The sequence below is a fragment of the Notothenia rossii genome, assembly GCF_949606895.1.
Source record: "Notothenia rossii genome assembly, chromosome: 8".
Lineage (NCBI taxonomy): Eukaryota > Metazoa > Chordata > Actinopteri > Perciformes > Nototheniidae > Notothenia > Notothenia rossii.
Window position 1 is genome coordinate 66,463,740 of NC_136906.1, and position 16,643 is coordinate 66,480,382.

General features: G+C 39.1%; 2 protein-coding genes across 2 annotated transcripts; both read left to right on the top strand.

The window, feature by feature from the left end:
• Window positions 1-4,691: 4,691 nt before the first annotated feature.
• Window positions 4,692-10,645, top strand: tmed10 (transmembrane p24 trafficking protein 10). Its single transcript, XM_079644714.1, has 5 exons — window positions 4,692-4,956; window positions 5,964-6,084; window positions 6,391-6,464; window positions 8,629-8,755; window positions 9,221-10,645. The coding sequence occupies exons 1-5, from the start codon at window positions 4,780-4,782 to the stop codon at window positions 9,340-9,342; spliced, it is 621 nt and encodes a 206-aa protein (XP_079500840.1). The 5' UTR covers window positions 4,692-4,779; the 3' UTR covers window positions 9,343-10,645.
• A 1,115-nt stretch (window positions 10,646-11,760) lies between these two features.
• eif2b2 (eukaryotic translation initiation factor 2B, subunit 2 beta) lies at window positions 11,761-14,927 on the top strand. Its single transcript, XM_079641677.1, has 8 exons — window positions 11,761-12,071; window positions 13,097-13,217; window positions 13,594-13,745; window positions 13,878-14,041; window positions 14,140-14,235; window positions 14,313-14,450; window positions 14,532-14,598; window positions 14,733-14,927. Exons 1-8 carry the CDS (start codon window positions 11,900-11,902, stop codon window positions 14,888-14,890), a joined length of 1,068 nt encoding a protein of 355 aa, XP_079497803.1. The 5' UTR covers window positions 11,761-11,899; the 3' UTR covers window positions 14,891-14,927.
• The last annotated feature ends 1,716 nt before the right edge of the window (window positions 14,928-16,643 follow it).

The following is a 16,643-nucleotide window of genomic DNA, read 5'->3' on the forward strand; positions in this document are numbered from 1 at the left end:
CTATCTGCTTGTCACACTTCTTATTATATGCACACACATACATTAACATTTCCCTTGGATTGAGATACATTAACACTGGAATTCAGCACATAATTAAAATAATTTCTAATTTTAGCCTCCATAAGGGATAGCAGTATTTTTCCTGCAGCTCCACTGGCTCTATTTATTGTTCCGTCTGTTGCCAAGGTTAACTATACGTCAGGGCGCCTACGTCACTGCGTTTTTTTCCATTTTTTTTATTTGCAAGCGCGATGACGTTTTACTTCCGTGCCCAAATATAGCACAACACGAAGACTCGCTGTTGCTGTCTGCAAGGAGACTGCAGACGGGCTTTTTCCACCAAAACACTTAGTTACCCGTCTCTGGGTTTCTCTCTAAAGATAAATTGCATTTGATTTTCGGAATAGGGGAACGAGCAAAAAACCGATGAGGCGATGCTTCCCTAATCTAAATATATTCAGTCGTGTTCGATGACAACTGGTTATACAACACACTTCGCAAGAGATCGAAAGCAACGTCTCAACCACGATCTGCGTCGGTAGATCCCTGTATGTTGTGATCTCCGATTATTGCAAAAATATCAAATCCCACAGTGAAAGACGCACATTGTGAGTTATAGCACAATGCAAGAAAAGAGTCCCCAGGAATAATTGTGTGAATTTATTTCAGTTGTGTTTTGCAAATGGACTGGGGCATGCAGACAGCTGGACATTAGGTTCAAGTGTCTGTCTGCTCAAAGTGGTGCTTTATTCAGCCTGTCTTAACTCTTCATTCCCACCAGACTCTAAATGGAGCCATGGAAGCACATCTTGGCCAAAATGAATACTGAGGTGCCATGAATGATGATATTTTCTGCCCATGTGTTGTTAATGCACTGATGTTCTGCATAATGATAATGAAGCATTGTATTCCCAGAAACTCAAGATGGACTCAAGAAATGCAATAGGTATGCAAAGAAACTTTTTACAGAAGTAGTTCAACTTAAAACATTTGGTTAAGTAAAATTAATCAGTTTGGTATCTTTTCTCTATCATTTCTAAATATAAAATGGTGGTTAAAAGAACAATTAAGAAACTGGAAGACACTAAATTACCCCAAACAAAACAGTCTGTAAAGAATTTAATTTCCAATTAAACCAGAGGTTAGTTGTAGTGACGCAATCGGTAACTTCAGGTGATCTTTTAATTCCATGATAACTGTTATGCAGTTGGGTCATCAAACCATTCCCTCCACTCCCTTGTAATTGTCATTCTGCCACCCAACTTGTTCATTTCAACTTTAATCAATATTTCACCATGTGTAAACTCATCAGAACGCAGATTGCCTAATGTCTTTTCACAGGAAGTGCGTGGTGTGTGAACGTAAGGCACATGTCGGGGAGAGAGACTATCAGCACAATAACTTACGCACTCTGACGTTTGTGGCCTTCAAGTGCAGACACACCTTTTTTATGCAATACATGCCTGCTCCACAAAAGTACAACATCACCAAATGAAAATACATATCATTTAATGTTGAAAAAGGACAATGATACTTCCTTAATTCTTGCTTGCACAACAAATTTGGATTGAAACTGTGCTTTCTACAAAGCTTCTTGTTTTGTTAGCATTGTGCTGTTGTGTAACAGCTCATTCTGAGAACTTTTCTGTTTTCCTTAGCACAAAAGCAAAGCCCCTTTTCCTCAATAAAGCCTCTATGTGCGACGATGCAGCCCCTAATAACTCTGTCTATTAATACCTCTTTGCCAACCCCAGGGAGAAGGGTAGCAGCAGAAATAGCAGGTGCCTATTGCTTCTTTTAACATCAGCATCAACAGCAGTAAAATTAGACCACTATGACGCCAACCTGCGTCGGTGCTGCAACCCAGGGGAGGAACCAGGCAGCGTAAGCATGATAGAAAGAGAGGAGGGGAAGTAAGAGTGAGGAGAGGGGATGAGGAGGAGAGATGAATATGATGAGTACACGAGGATAGCAGGGAGGGAGACAGACACAGATCCCTGCCTGGGTGTGAATGTGAGCAAAGCAGCGTACAGCCGAGCTCGCCTGCAACAACGACAAGAGCTGGCTCAGCTCCATATTCACAGAAACCCATCCTCTGATGCATTTCTTTTATCCAGAGAGGATATGAAAGCTTACAAAACCACAAATACATAAGCGTCTTCCCGCTGTGGCTAAAAGTCTGTCTAGATGATATTCAAATGACACCAAACTACACATACACTTAGGAACATGACCCCTGCCCCTGACCTAACTGTATTTGTTTTACTTTCAACAGAGTGAGACTAACCCATCTGACACCCTGCTGATAGTCCTTAATATAAAATGTAAACAGCACAATCTGTGTGTTCATGCATGACCAGTCAGGTTTAGGTTTGAATTTAGTTTGGATTCTTTGTTCTTATCAGTGTATGGCCTGATTTGTGTTTGCATAGGGAGTAATTGATTAAATGGTGTGACACTTGCGTCAGCATGCATGCAGATTTAAGGAAGTGTTTCTCAGTGAAGAAGGACTTTCATTATGACATGCAATTCTGAACCAGTGCCCAGAGGTGATAAGCGGTTAGTCAATAGATAGTAAAAGCATTGACGTATCCTTCCATAAAACTAAACCTCACCCCTAGACATTTTTAGTCCATGATAAATGTTTCTCAGAACATACTTTAGGATTGAAAATCACTGAAAGTGCTAGGAGATGTTAAAGTGTAAAAGTAGTCACATATGAAACTTTAATTTGTAGCCTAAAAGCACCGTTGCATGGAGGAGTGTGTGACGTGCTATTCTTAGCAGTTATTTGATGCACTAAGCTACAATACTGGAGAGATTTCTCTATCCAACAATTTCTGTTCACTTGGTGCCAGACTCCACACACACAGCAGCTTGTCCGCGTCTCGTCTCGTGGAATCAGTAACAAGGATGTTTCCCTGGAAACTGGACAGCTCTATTATGTAATTGGGTCATCCCTGACTTTCTGACAGAAAAATAATAGCTTTTGGGATTTTTTTAACTACCCCAGCCAACAACGAGCATGATATGTCTGTTTCTTTCTAACTTAAGATTCACCATAATACATGTAGTATGTATTATTCTGCAATTACTTTAATGTTAAAGACATTTATGAGCAGTGAAAGTCTGTCAATAACAATAGGCATATGGTGAATATTTAGAGGACAAAGCCAACAAAATGAATATACGATTTCTAATCTTAATACTCCAGTATGTATATCTCTCTATGGGAGCAGGTTTAAAATGTGTACAATGACAGAAGTATATCACTTATTGCTCATTCAGCATCAGCATGGTCGTTTAGACATTATTGAAAAACAGGTTCACAGTTAATTTTGACTAAATCTCATGTTGATTGGAGTAAAACATGAACAGGCTTTTTTAAGATTATTATTTTCTTCAAATAAGTAAAAGCCCCGAAACATACAGTGGTTTTCATTACTTTAACTATCAACTTAACATGTCCGCACATGTCTTCCCACATTTAATTATTCTAAGGAATATGGCCTTTTGTGACCCACTAGGGGGCTCAATGTTCTAAAATCCTGTGGTTGTCTCAAAGTGTTTTTTAGTAAATATATTTCTATAATGGTGGAACATATTTGTACCTTCTGTGTACACTTTTTTTTGTCGATAACTTCCTCCTTGACAAGATGTTGTCCTCTGTTCAGGTGGGCCCCCCACACTAACATAAAAGAGTAGCCAAAGATCATCCCTCCCTCCAAACTCTGCCACATAAGACCACTTGTTTAATGTGGCATCATGAGATAACACTGGAGCCATCTTTACTGATGAAAACATTGAGATGGGATTGAAAGGTCAAAAAGAGCTTCAGATATTTAACTTAAGTGGAAGTTTTATTGTTACAAGTTACAGCCCTGTATTCAAATCGTAGTACAAAGTATAACAAATATAAAGTGTAAGGATTCAATTAAAGTACAATGTACTAATTTTGAAGAATGCCCCTTGTCAAAGTCATATACTGTATATTCGGCTATATTACACAATTGTAATGAGTGATTAATAAATGTGTTCATCACTAGTTTTGCAGCTCGACGGGCTAAAGCACAGGCTACGTTTCATTACTTCATTTATAATATATCTAAATGAGGTGAATTTAAAAATAGCCTTTACTATTAATGAAGTAGCATACAATGTAAGTACTCAAAAGAAGTGCAAGTATCGTACTGCCTAATTAAGTAGGCCACAATAGCACATGACTACTTGAGAAAATGTGCTGGAGCTTTCTTTTCAAACGTTGCCAATTTCATTTTTTTTTTTTTTAAACTGACCTGAGTAACTCAATTAAAGTGCAAATATGAGTCCCTCAAAATTGTACATAAGTAGGACAGTACTTGAGTAAATTATGTAATTAATTACTTTACATCACTGAATATATAAGTAGCATACAATGGAAGTATCCAAAAGAGGTGCAAGTAGCCTACAGCAAAAGTGTACCACAATAGCAATGAGTTAATGTACTGGATATTTTTTTCAAACCTTACCAATTTAATTATGTTTTGATATTTGTAATAATGTTTAAAATCACTAACATGTGAGGCTGCTGGACTACAACTGTCCATACAATGCATTGGTCTTACTCTGTGTGATCTCAATGTAACCTAGGAGAGTCGTTAGTTAAAGACGGTAGTTCTTCCTCCGGGTCAGTGGCGGCGCTGCAGAGCTCCATCCGGCCGGCTGTGTGAGCTGGAACTCGGCGTTAAACTGTTTGGCTGGCACGGGCTGGTTGGTCGGTCGGTTGGTTGAGGGGTAGCCATGGTTCGACTTGCTGCGCTGCTGTTGTTACCGGTTCTTATTGAATCGGTATTCTCAATTTCTTTCTTTTTACCGGTCAACTCGAGAAAGTGTTTACGGGAGGAGATCCACAAAGACGTCCTCGTCACGGGGGAGTATGAAATAAGCGAACAGGCGAACACCAAAACTAATCTGAAGGTAAGCACAGACCTGCGGCTAGCTCCAGTCAACGTAACCAGCCTGTGCTGAGGCCGAAATGACGCCAGTGTGTTAAAGTCTATGTTTTATCACGCTAGTAGTTACAAGTACTATCCATATATGTTGTTAATATAGTCTTAACTGTCGATAGGGGTCGGATGAAGTGTGTGCAACTGTTGTTAGCATTGTAGCTAACCAAGGCCCCGAAAAACACGTCTTCCTGGTTTTAGCTGCTAGTAAGCTAGCTAACGTCAGGGCTTGCCAACCTTATCCTTTAAGAATTCATCCTGACATAAACTCAATTTACTCTGGCGCCAATTAACGTCCTCTTTATCACACATTGTAGGTGTAAATGTGACAGTTATTTTGTGTTTTATCATGTGAAGTATTCCCGTCACTGTCTCTGCTGTTACACGTCAGTCTTACTGGCCATTCAGCTAATGCAGTCACAAGCTAGCATTAGCACATTAGCCACCTCAGTTACAATGACAGCCTGAATAGACTCTTATTTATCCATTTAAATGCTTAGGTCTCAAGATTTCTTCCATTTATTATACAAGTGAATCTGTCCTCACTTCATTATGAACCCGTTAAATCATCGTACAAACATTTCTGATGTAGTTCTATAAAATAGACTCCCATGTTCTAACAGCTGTGAAATGTAAACCATAATTTCTGGGTTTTCCGGTATTCAGTTTGACAATAGTTTCATGCCGCTTATTTTGGCTGCAAGTCAGTTATATTTGTTTACAATTTTTGTAAATAGTTTAATCTAAATGTAACAAAATGCCCAATATAATTTCAAAGAATTGAAGAGGAAATCCTTAAATTGCTTTTTTTATGCCATCACCTCACCTTATATAAAATTAATATCATTAAATCCCCAGTTTTCAAATGCTGTAACCAGAGTATAATTGACCTCGCGTTTTTTGATGGAGGATTTATTTTATATGAATTGATTTCAGCAATGAAGTTTATTAATGTACATATTTTGCCTTTCTTTCTAGATCACAGATTCCTCCAGCCACACTCTTTACTCCAAGGAAGATGCAATCAAAGGAAAGTTTGCATTCACCACAGAGGACTATGACATGTTTGAAGTGTGCTTTGAGAGCAAGTCACCCATGGGTAAGTGTGTTAACCGTGAAAACCAGGATGTTTTTTTGTGCACTACATTTATGAACAAATGCAATGACATTATTCTTTCAATAATAGATATACATTCTACAACTGCTAACAACACATACAGTGACATGTAACCCTTAGGTGATATTTCTGTTGTGGTCATATGGAAAGATTTGATAGAAATTCAAAAATGTTGGCATGTTTTATGTATATTAACATCTGCATAGGAAAGGTAGAACATCTTTGCAATTTAAATGTTCTTCACAAATTAATTGCATGATATGCTAAAATGTCTGCTCTTTTAATCAGGGACTGGAAGAGTGCCTGACCAGCTGGTCAATCTGGACATGAAGCATGGTGTGGAAGCCAAAAACTATGAAGAGGTAAGCGTTGGATTCAAAACAATTTGCTTGCTTTTGTTTGTATAAATCAAACACTGCAGACAAAGACGTTCTGTCTGCAGCTACTGGACTGTGGTAAAATAGTCAAATATAATAATATAATGCTTTTCCTTGACCTTGATGTCAAAAACATTAGGATTGGAGAGTGACAATTCATAAAGAATAAGAAGAAGCCAACCATATTGTTATGCTAATACGACTGCACTTAAATTATGCAACTGTTTTTCATTTTTAGAGCAACTTGATTATAATGCATACAAAATAGATACCTTGACACACTCAATGGCGTACAATTCTAGTAAGGATTCCTAACCAATATACAATCACACCCCTAAAGTGTGCGGTCGCTAGGAACTGTGGGACAGCATTATCGTTTTTCTATTAGTTAAGGCTGGTCTAGAAGGCACAAGGCATTGAAGCACATTTACTTAGCATTTAGAGAATTCGACCTGCTCTTTTCCTGGCCTTGACTTAACATTTCTGGCTCATTTCACACGGTTAGAACCTTCCTAAGCATAAAAATAATTTTAATCGCAACCTAGGTTTCACTACACATTCAGGTTTGAAAAACGAATAAGCTAGAGGCTCATTTAAACCAATGGCCATATGTTATGAGCCTGTGTGAGAATGCACCCAAATGTTCTAAATACAAAAATTGCTGACTCAACCACTTGGTTACATTTGCTGCCTCCATCCCTCGTCAGGATAGAGGCAGTCATTCATCAAACTATCGTTACAAACTAAATAAATTCCCATTGAAGAGATGCGAGAGACATACAATCCCTTCACTGTTTCCTTGTTGTGGCACAACATCAAACTATGCAATGACTTAATGAGATTAATAAATCAAGTTGAGGATTGTAAACAAGAACATTCTTCTCCGGTACCTTTTGGCCACATTAAATACTTGTGGCTGACGGCAGCAATGTGGGTGCCTAGGGCTGCGTTAGTGGCATTGGCATGCGTCTATTCTTAAAACATGATAATGACATCAAGAAATCCCTGTGTGTATAAAAAGGAACATCTGTGAAGGAGGTTCTTTGCCTCAAAAATTATTTCATATTTTCCTAAATAGGCACAACTGTTGTGCATCATAATTTCTTCAGAGAATAGATTTCACTTTCCACTGTGGCTGTCTAGGCAATACTTAATAAGCAGAGAAGTGATGAAAAGCACGGTTTGCTGAGAATCGCCTCCCTTCCCACACATGGTGCACTAATGATGTTCTTTCACACTCGCTGAGCAAGTGTGTAGGAGGAGGATGTTCAGGGAAAGCTCAAGTGGGCTTTCCTGTCTCTGGGCAAGAGGGTGGAGCTGAGATTGTATTCTCCTACGTAGGAGGGTGTGTTACTTTTGAGCACATTTGCAAACTGGCCGGTACACGTTATCTTGGTATTTAGTACATTTCCTGAAAGAGTTCCTGCCTGTCACACAATGTTTTTGCATGTGTTCATTGGCAGATGCATGCTCCACATCAGGCACATTTCCCTTTGCAAATTAAATAATTGGAAAATGTCCATGTCTGTTGCTATTGCACAATTCAAGGCTAGAGTAAGGTCAATTTAGTCCAGGGAAGAGAGACCAATGTGGTGTTTCTGTTTTTTAGTTTTACGCTTCGCACACAAAAATGTCACAAGTTGACATAAGTCACATGGACTGACAGGTAAACTAGTCACTGAACAGGTTTTGGAACCTGTCCTGCATTGTCAACACTTCACAGATGAAAAGTTCCTTCTAGAGGGAAAATATTTGCCACAACTAGCCTAAAAGTTAGTTCACATTCACAGTTTAATTTGTACACGTCCATCAGCATCTCATAATGCTGTGGTTGGTCTGTTCTCTGCTCCACCTTCTCAGTGGGTGCAGCTGTTCAGTTCACACCAGAGTTAAAAGGCAGCCTTCTCTCCAGTGTAAATAAATGGGAGCAAATAGCAAAACAAACTTTGTTTTAACACCCCGAGGTGTGTACACTCCCTTGAGGCACATTTTTGATGTGCAATATGTGTCGGTACAATTGAGTTGAATACAAAGCCCAAGACCGACCCCTGCTGGACAAAGTATATAATGGCACTGCTTAAACGTTTTAACCATTGACATCTCTGCCATCACTTTGCTGAATTTGTGAACTTCTGTTTTGTCGATCCAGATTGCCAAGGTGGAGAAGCTGAAGCCTCTCGAGGTGGAGCTGAGGCGACTGGAGGACCTGTCGGAGTCCATCGTCAATGACTTTGCTTACATGAAGAAGAGAGAGGAGGAGATGCGGGACACCAATGGTAACAAAACAATGCAATTCATGAAGTTGGAGCTGAGCAAGTACTTACAAATCTTCCTTGCATGTGTTTTTAGTTTCCTTAAATCGGACAGATTTTTATCCTGTTTTGCTTGCCCACAGCTACCTGTACATTCCTGCCCTATTGATGGTTGTTGTTTGATGTACAATTCAAGAGGGGTCACAGCGCCTACATTTTTTTCCTTCGACAATGATTTCTAGCATGTCAGAGTTTATGGTTGACAGTCTTGCAGTTTGAAAATGCTTTTCCCATATTACTAGTATTTAACATGCAGCTTAAATCGTGAATTAGTAGTAGCGAAATATAAGATTAATAAAAACAAAGTGTCTGTCCAGTGTTGACAAGTATCAGGTTTTAGGGAATGAAACTTAAATTCAATGTTTTTGTCCTCGATCAATAATACTGTTACCTATCATTCCCCCCCCCCCCCCCCCCCCAAAACTCTAGAGTCCACCAACACGCGTGTGCTGTACTTCAGCATATTCTCCATGTGTTGTCTCATTGGCCTGGCTACATGGCAGGTCTTCTACTTGCGGCGCTTCTTCAAGGCAAAGAAGCTGATCGAGTAAAGCGGCTCGAGGCTCCTTACACCGCGGGAAGCTGCCTGCCAGTCAGTCAACACATCCCAACATCCACCCTCCTTGGACTAGCTTCAGCAAACAACAACGAGTGGGGTTGAGGGGCTCAAATTCTAGTTTCAAGGTCTGTAAAAGAAACCAAGGTTGTCCTCTGAAAAAAATTAATCACCTGCTTATTTAGTGTTTTGAAACATGAAAAGCGCTGTAGGGAGAAATGCACTGTGAGACCAGGCAGGCGTATGTCACTGCACTAGTGTGATGCATCCATCTCATGGTACTTCACTTTTCTGTCTGCACTGTTTTGAATGTTGCAGTCTACTGAATAAGAACTTTTTCCTTCAACCACCAGTTGAACAGTTGTGTTTGATTTTGAGCTCAGTTGAATGGATGTGCCATGAGTGAATGTCTTTTGCCCTTCTGTTAATATTCACATTCTTTGCCATGCCAAGCAAACTACATCCTTGCTGCCCTTTTATCAAGTGAAGGCTATTTGAAAAAGTGGTTTGTTACTTTGTTGATAAAATTAGCAACAACTGAACTTCTGTGTTATGTCACCTAATTTGCATACTTGTTTGGTAGCTAAATTTAACCGTGTCTTTAGTTTGTTTTCATATTGTAAATGCTACTTAGTTGCTTCTACAGGTATATTTTGGGAGGGGGGGGGGAGATTTTGAGTTGTCAGCAATATTCTCATTTATGAATTAGGTCACTTCTATGATCTCATGCACGTTATAGTTTTGTTTTTGAAACACCTGATCATTAATTTGTCATCGATCAAAAGTATAACACCTTGTCCTTAGGATGAGGTTGCAGCATTATACTGTTTGCATGGCTATAAGTAATTTAATCACCTGACTTTTATGATTCAATTCATATATAGTTGTGCAAGTTTCTTTTGTCGGATCAGAAATAAAGCTTTTGACAGGAAATGTGAAGAAGGCAATCCAAACACTTTATGAAATTCCCTTTCAGTCGTGCGCCCCTTTTTATTTACACACTCGTATATTTAATTATCTAACATTTTTTGAAATATCACATCCTAATTACAGTGGCGATCCATCCAGCGTGCTTCTTTTCTTTAGAATACTTTTGAGGTTTGGGTTACATGAGAAGGTGGGTGGTTGCAAATATTCAGATTGTTTTAGAAAGGGATTAATTGAGGCATCTGTCATGGGAACATTTTTAACAATGAACATGCGCATTGTGCGCAATCAATGATTTTTATGTTGACTGATACATTTTGTAAATTTGTGTTGGGCTTTTACTCAATAAAATATTGGATGGATTTACATTAGTAATGGTGTGGTCTAACTTGTTTATCCCACAACAAACATAGGCTGTAATATAGCACTATTGTGAATTCAAGTTTAAAATATTCATAATATTAATAAAATACATTAAGACAGTGTTTAATACAATTATTTGATGGTGCTGCTCAATGCTGCTCATGTTTTATCACAGCTCCACAATACATGGTGAGTAAGCTTATTTTCTTACTATGATGCGTCTAAGTGGTCCATTAATATATACTTAAGAATTAAATAAGAGCTATCCATGTTGTCGGTCAGAAAAGTAACTAGGGACCAAATACACATTTGGGTATAGACCAATGTGTTTTATTTCCCATCAATTTAGATCAAATGATGTCTCAAGATGAACCCTCAGAGGAACATTGCAACATTGGGTTAGGTTTAAGGATGGGTAAGCCTGAAATCCGAAAATGAATGACTCATTACTTTCTCAATTTGCCAGCAAATATTTGGTTTGGCAAACCATGGAGTTGTTTGATTGAGGGAAATTATAGACTTCAATTACCTAACCTGTTACAACAACTCTGCCTTAATCCTACAATGAGTTATCTGTTTATAACATCCACCACAGCCCTTCGTGTCAATAGTTTCCCACACTTACCCTTTTCGACACAAGTAGATAAATCTGAAAATTAGAGACATATTAATACACACAAAACAACTGGATTATAGGTGGTAAGGGCCCCTAAAGACAACTCCATCAGACTTCATTTATGAACATAACCAAGCACTAAACTAAACTCATGAAACTGAAATATCTAAACATCTAAAAACACTCATGGACAATTTTAAAATGTGTTTCGATTAGTTAAATTAAATGCGTCAATGTTTTTCCTTTCCTTCGCATCTATTTCAAAAGAGAAAAATAAAGAAGTTACAGAATTTGATGTTACAACGGTGTTTGGCTGTCATTATATTCTCTGCTTGTTTTGTTTAGCCTGGCCTCGTCAGACATTCAAAAACACGAACAATTAAACTCACACCAACAATGTAATTGTATTGACATTTAACTGTAGCGAAGGTAGTCCCAAATACCTCATTAAACACTGTTCAGGATGTCTTGTTTGCTAACACAGCATAGAATTGATGCGTGCAGCAGTCCACCAATCAGATGAAAGCGCAGTTGTAGTCACCCGGATGTACTCCGAAAGTACTTCCTCATGGTCAAAACATTGCATGGTAGAAATACTTCAGTTGTCGAGGCTTTAAACTGACAGCAAGTCCTTTATATATCAACTATGCCGGGCCCAGACAAAGAAATAGACCTGACGGAGAGAATTGAAGCGTTTCTGTCCGACCTGAAGCGTGGAGGCTGCGGGACAGGACCGCTGCGGGGCTCGGCCGAGACAGCCCGAGAAACGACGTCCCTGCTCCGCAGAATCACAGCCCAGCCTCGGTGGAACAGCGCAGGTGATCAATGCTACTCCCTTTGTTGATTCACTGTTTAACTCAACATTACAGCTAGCTAACGTAGTTGCTGCTGTCGTAGCTGAACAGTGAGGACTTCTGTCAAACCTGTTGCGACGACGACAACAGCTGTCAAGAATGTGGTTACTTATTTTATAGTAACTTCTCGTGAGTTCAATAGTATATAGTACAATATGTAGTTGTTGTTCAAGGGAAGGAGTTTGTCAATTAACTGCTGAGCGAGCAAATAAACGTAGTTACCTATATTTTCAGATAGATAGATAGATATATAGATCTAGATAATTTGATAACCAAACGATGTTAACAAGTACGTATCCAGTATTTCTAATTCTTAAAGGTCAACTATTGGACAAAATCCACTTTCTCATGTCTTTTATACATAAAAATGTGTCCCCTCTGTGTAAATAGATTCTGAAAGTTTCAAGAAAAAAGCTTCTGAAAAAAAAATCCTGTCTGAAAATGAGCTGATCGGATTTTGGCCACTTTATGATGTCATAAGGTTTTTTTGGCTTGTGTAACCATTAGCCAATAACCAACCAATGTAACCCCCCCCCCACACACACCTTATCACCTGAATCTCCTCCTAGAGCACCATTGTGTTATTTTTAACCAAATATCTCTCAGATGGGCGTGGGGAGTGGCTCCTTATTTTCATCTAAAGTAACAGACAGAATCAGCATTTTTTAAACCGAGGGGATTGCTAAAATGCATAATCTGTTTGGTATTTCGAGCCAAACACTTCAGAGACATGTTTGTATATCTTAGACCTATAATATATTGATGAAAAACAGCATAATAGGGGACCTTTTTAAAGTCAATGATAAATATAATAGTAGGTAATTAGGTGTAACTTTGTAAATTTAAAAAAGAAAGATGGGGTTGGCCACACTTCCTTCTCATAAGAGTAAACAATGATGGATACTAATACTGTCATCTATAATAGTTGAATCCTCAGAAGTTTTAACATTTCGGAATACATTTTTCCAAACTAATGAACTTGGTTTCAGGTGATCTGATGGAAATACTCCGTAAAGAGGGGAGGAGAATGATTGCCGCCCAGCCTTCAGAGACCACTGTTGGAAACATGATCAGACGGGTGTTAAAGATCATCAGAGAGGAATATGCCAGGTGAGGATTAAACAGTAGGACGGTTGTTAAAGTCACTGGGCTGGAGAGGTTAAAGATTAAAGCCATTGGTTATACACACTCACTATATTATAATATATATCTGAGTTGATTGCACATAAGAGGCACCTACACTCAAGAATCATGTGAGTAGATGCTGATAAGTTATATTCAAAGTGATGCCCATTATATTTGATCGGACATTTTTGCTTTTATTATGGTTTCTTCTTGTTTGTGATATGAATTTTAAGACAAGTTGTTTGGTCTCTATGACATTATAATTTTCACAAGAAGATATTTATCAAATAAAAGGAAATTAATGTTCAAAGAGTACAAGAGATATAAGATTTCTTTTATTTTATTTGATAATTTCTTGCAGATCTCGAGGCAGCAGTGAAGAAACGGACCAGCAGGAATCTCTCCACAAGCTGCTGACGTCTGGAGAACTCAGCGAGGAGAACTTTGGGCAGCATTTCTCCGCTCTGAAAGCAAACGTCATCGAGGCCATCAATGAGCTGCTGACCGAGCTGGGTATGTTATTATTATTTTTTAAATCAGGTCATTATCCGTCAGCTGGTTTTCATACAATTGATGTGATGTCTGTGTTAATTCTGTGAGGATAAAACGTTTTGCTGCTTCTCCCTTCACCACTTTGCTTTTCAGAGGGAACCACTGACAACATTTCGATGCAGGCCCTGGAGCACATCCACTCTAACGAGGTCATCATGACCATCGGCCGCTCTCGCACCGTAGAGGCCTTCCTGAAGGACGCTGCACGCAAACGCAAGTTCCACGTCATTGTGGCAGAGTGCGCCCCGTTCTGCCAGGTTTGAAAATCAAGAGATTTCGTTGAGCTAGTAAAAACAATAACAAATAGTGTTTTTGAGATTAATGATTACCTGATCTGATTTGTTCACCTCTTCAGGGACATGAGATGGCAACCAGTCTCTCAAAAGCAGAAATTGAAACAACCGTCATCGCAGACGCTGCCATATTTGCAGTCATGTCTCGAGTTAATAAGGTATTTAACACCAAAGAAGGCTTTAAAACAGTCATGTCGGAGCATGCGGTTTAACCTGCGTGGAAATCTGCTTACAGGTGATCATCGGGACGCAGACAGTTCTGGCCAACGGAGGTCTGAGGGCCGTCAACGGGACGCACACTCTGGCCCTCGCCGCCAAGCACCACTCCACACCGCTGATTGTTTGTGCTCCCATGTTCAAGCTCTCGCCTCAAGTAAGAACACTCTCTAGTTTGACAGATTATTGTAATTTCTGCTGACAGCAAAATGACGATAAAACTATTTTGTGTCCTTAGTTCCCGAATGAAGAAGATACCTTCCATAAGTTTGTCTCTCCACATGAAGTGCTTCCTTTCACTGAAGGTAACTGACATTCCTTACAAAGTGCTTATTAACAGTCAACGAACTATTCACTTCTAGAAAATAAACTTTGAAAATGTATGTACCTCTTTTAGTACATTTTCTGGGGAACTCACATTTTACAATTTGTATTTCAGGTGAGATTCTCTCAAAGGTGAACGTGCACTGTCCGGTCTTTGACTATGTCCCCCCTGAACTCATCACACTGTTCATCTCTAACATCGGAGGACATGCACCGTCGTACATCTACCGTCTGATGAGCGAACTTTACCACCCAGAAGACCACGAACTTTAACCATTGTAATTCAACAAATAAATTAAATAATGATTGATCCAGTGTTTGGTGTCTCTTTTGATGAGGGCAAACTATGCTGTATCACATGAGTTCTACTGGGAGAGTTTCTGAACGTGCTAATATTTTGTAATACTTTCAGGTATTTTGGGGCAACATTTTTTTCTTCTATACCTTTCTATTCATTCTTCAGCATCATACTGCTATATAGAAATGACTATCTTTAAAAGTAATGCAATTATAATCTATTACTATATTATGGATAGATAGGTACTTTATTGATCCCAAATTGGGAAATGATTTCGTTTCATTAGCAGCAGTGTGTTCATGCATTTAAAACTACAGTCAAATGTGTGTATTTTTCCCCCTTTCTGAATAGTACATTTCTTTTTAATAGTTTATATATCTGAAAAAGTAAGCCAAGTTTATCAACCCATAAAAGAACATCTAACATTCAGTTTATTGGAAAAATTACCAAATGTGGAGATGTTTTTTTTTTTTTTTACTGTGTATACAAATACAAACCAATATGAATATATCATATGCACTACACATTTTTCCTTTTGAAATGTAGTTAAGTTATGAAGTTGCACATAATTTTAAAGAAAAGTACAAGTGCCTAGAGTTTACTTTTAAGCTTAGTTCTTGAGTAAATCTAATTATTGACATGCCACCACTTCATACACGGATAGGAACACGTTTTTCATATTCTATGTAAACGCCATATCCAAATTCTGATCAAAATGCCACGAAATGAGCCAGGCCCTACTGGAGAATCGTGGCTAAACATGTCTCTGCGGTCCTGCCTGGGTCTCGTCATGCTGCCTCCCTGAAGGCTCCCACAGGATTGTAGTTGACATATTCGTAGATTCATCTTCTTATTACAGACACATGCATTTCCTAACATTTGGACTACCTATGCTGTAAAATGTATTATCTATTCGATTTACACACGGAATCTATTTCACGTCTGTCCGTCCTGGGAGAGGGATCCCTCCTCTGTTGCTCTCCCTGAGGTTTCACCCATTTTTTCCCTTTAAACTGTGGGTTTTCTCCGGAAATGTTTTGGATAGAGGGTGTCGTTTTTTCTCATACTGATATTCTGAACAATCTGTGCTATTGTATTAACTATAAGTGTCTCTACTGTAGGCTATTTTTATTATATGTACAGCACTTTGGCTCGACCGAAAATCGTTTATAAATATGCTATATAAATAAAACTTGATTTGATTTGAAAAACAGGATAACTTAACGGGATGAGTGAAACAAACTCATCATATCCGATAGGAAGCTTGGTTACTGAGAAATGCGTCATGTCCAAAAAAGTATTGTGTTGTTGATGTAGTTTCAGGTTTCCTCCGGGTGGAGGCAGTGTAGGACTCGCAGATCAGCTGCTTAACGAGGGTTTTTCATGAGAATAAGAAGATAAAAAGGCAGTGATGAAGCTGCTTTGTGGTGGACAAATATAATTTTTGAGTGTCTATGTTGTTGTAGTATTTTATTTTGTTGTTAAAAAGACTGGGTCCCGCTGTATTGCACAGGCTGCTCTACAACGTCTATTCACAGGCGCGATCCCACTACTGAGCGGCACGGGGGCTTTGGCCTGCTCCGTCTCCGGCCTTGGCCGGTGCACCCCTCCTTAGACGACCTGGTGGTCCCGAGCTCCCTCAGGAGCACCATATCGATACCGAACTTAGTGCGGACACCCGATCGGCATAGTCCGCTGCAGCTCAGATCTCCTGAGCTCAAACGCTTC

Excerpts from the sequence above, each read along its gene's own strand:
- tmed10 (XM_079644714.1), top strand. The coding sequence starts at position 4,780 with ATGGTTCGACTTGCTGCGCTGCTGTTGTTACCGGTTCTTATTGAATCG. Across the intron at positions 4,957-5,963 it reads ACACCAAAACTAATCTGAAG|ATCACAGATTCCTCCAGCCA; the intron begins GTAAGCACAGAC and ends CTTTCTTTCTAG. Across the intron at positions 6,465-8,628 it reads AAGCCAAAAACTATGAAGAG|ATTGCCAAGGTGGAGAAGCT; the intron begins GTAAGCGTTGGA and ends TTGTCGATCCAG.
- eif2b2 (XM_079641677.1), top strand. The coding sequence starts at position 11,900 with ATGCCGGGCCCAGACAAAGAAATAGACCTGACGGAGAGAATTGAAGCG. Across the intron at positions 13,746-13,877 it reads TGAGCTGCTGACCGAGCTGG|AGGGAACCACTGACAACATT; the intron begins GTATGTTATTAT and ends TTTGCTTTTCAG. Across the intron at positions 14,236-14,312 it reads TCATGTCTCGAGTTAATAAG|GTGATCATCGGGACGCAGAC; the intron begins GTATTTAACACC and ends ATCTGCTTACAG.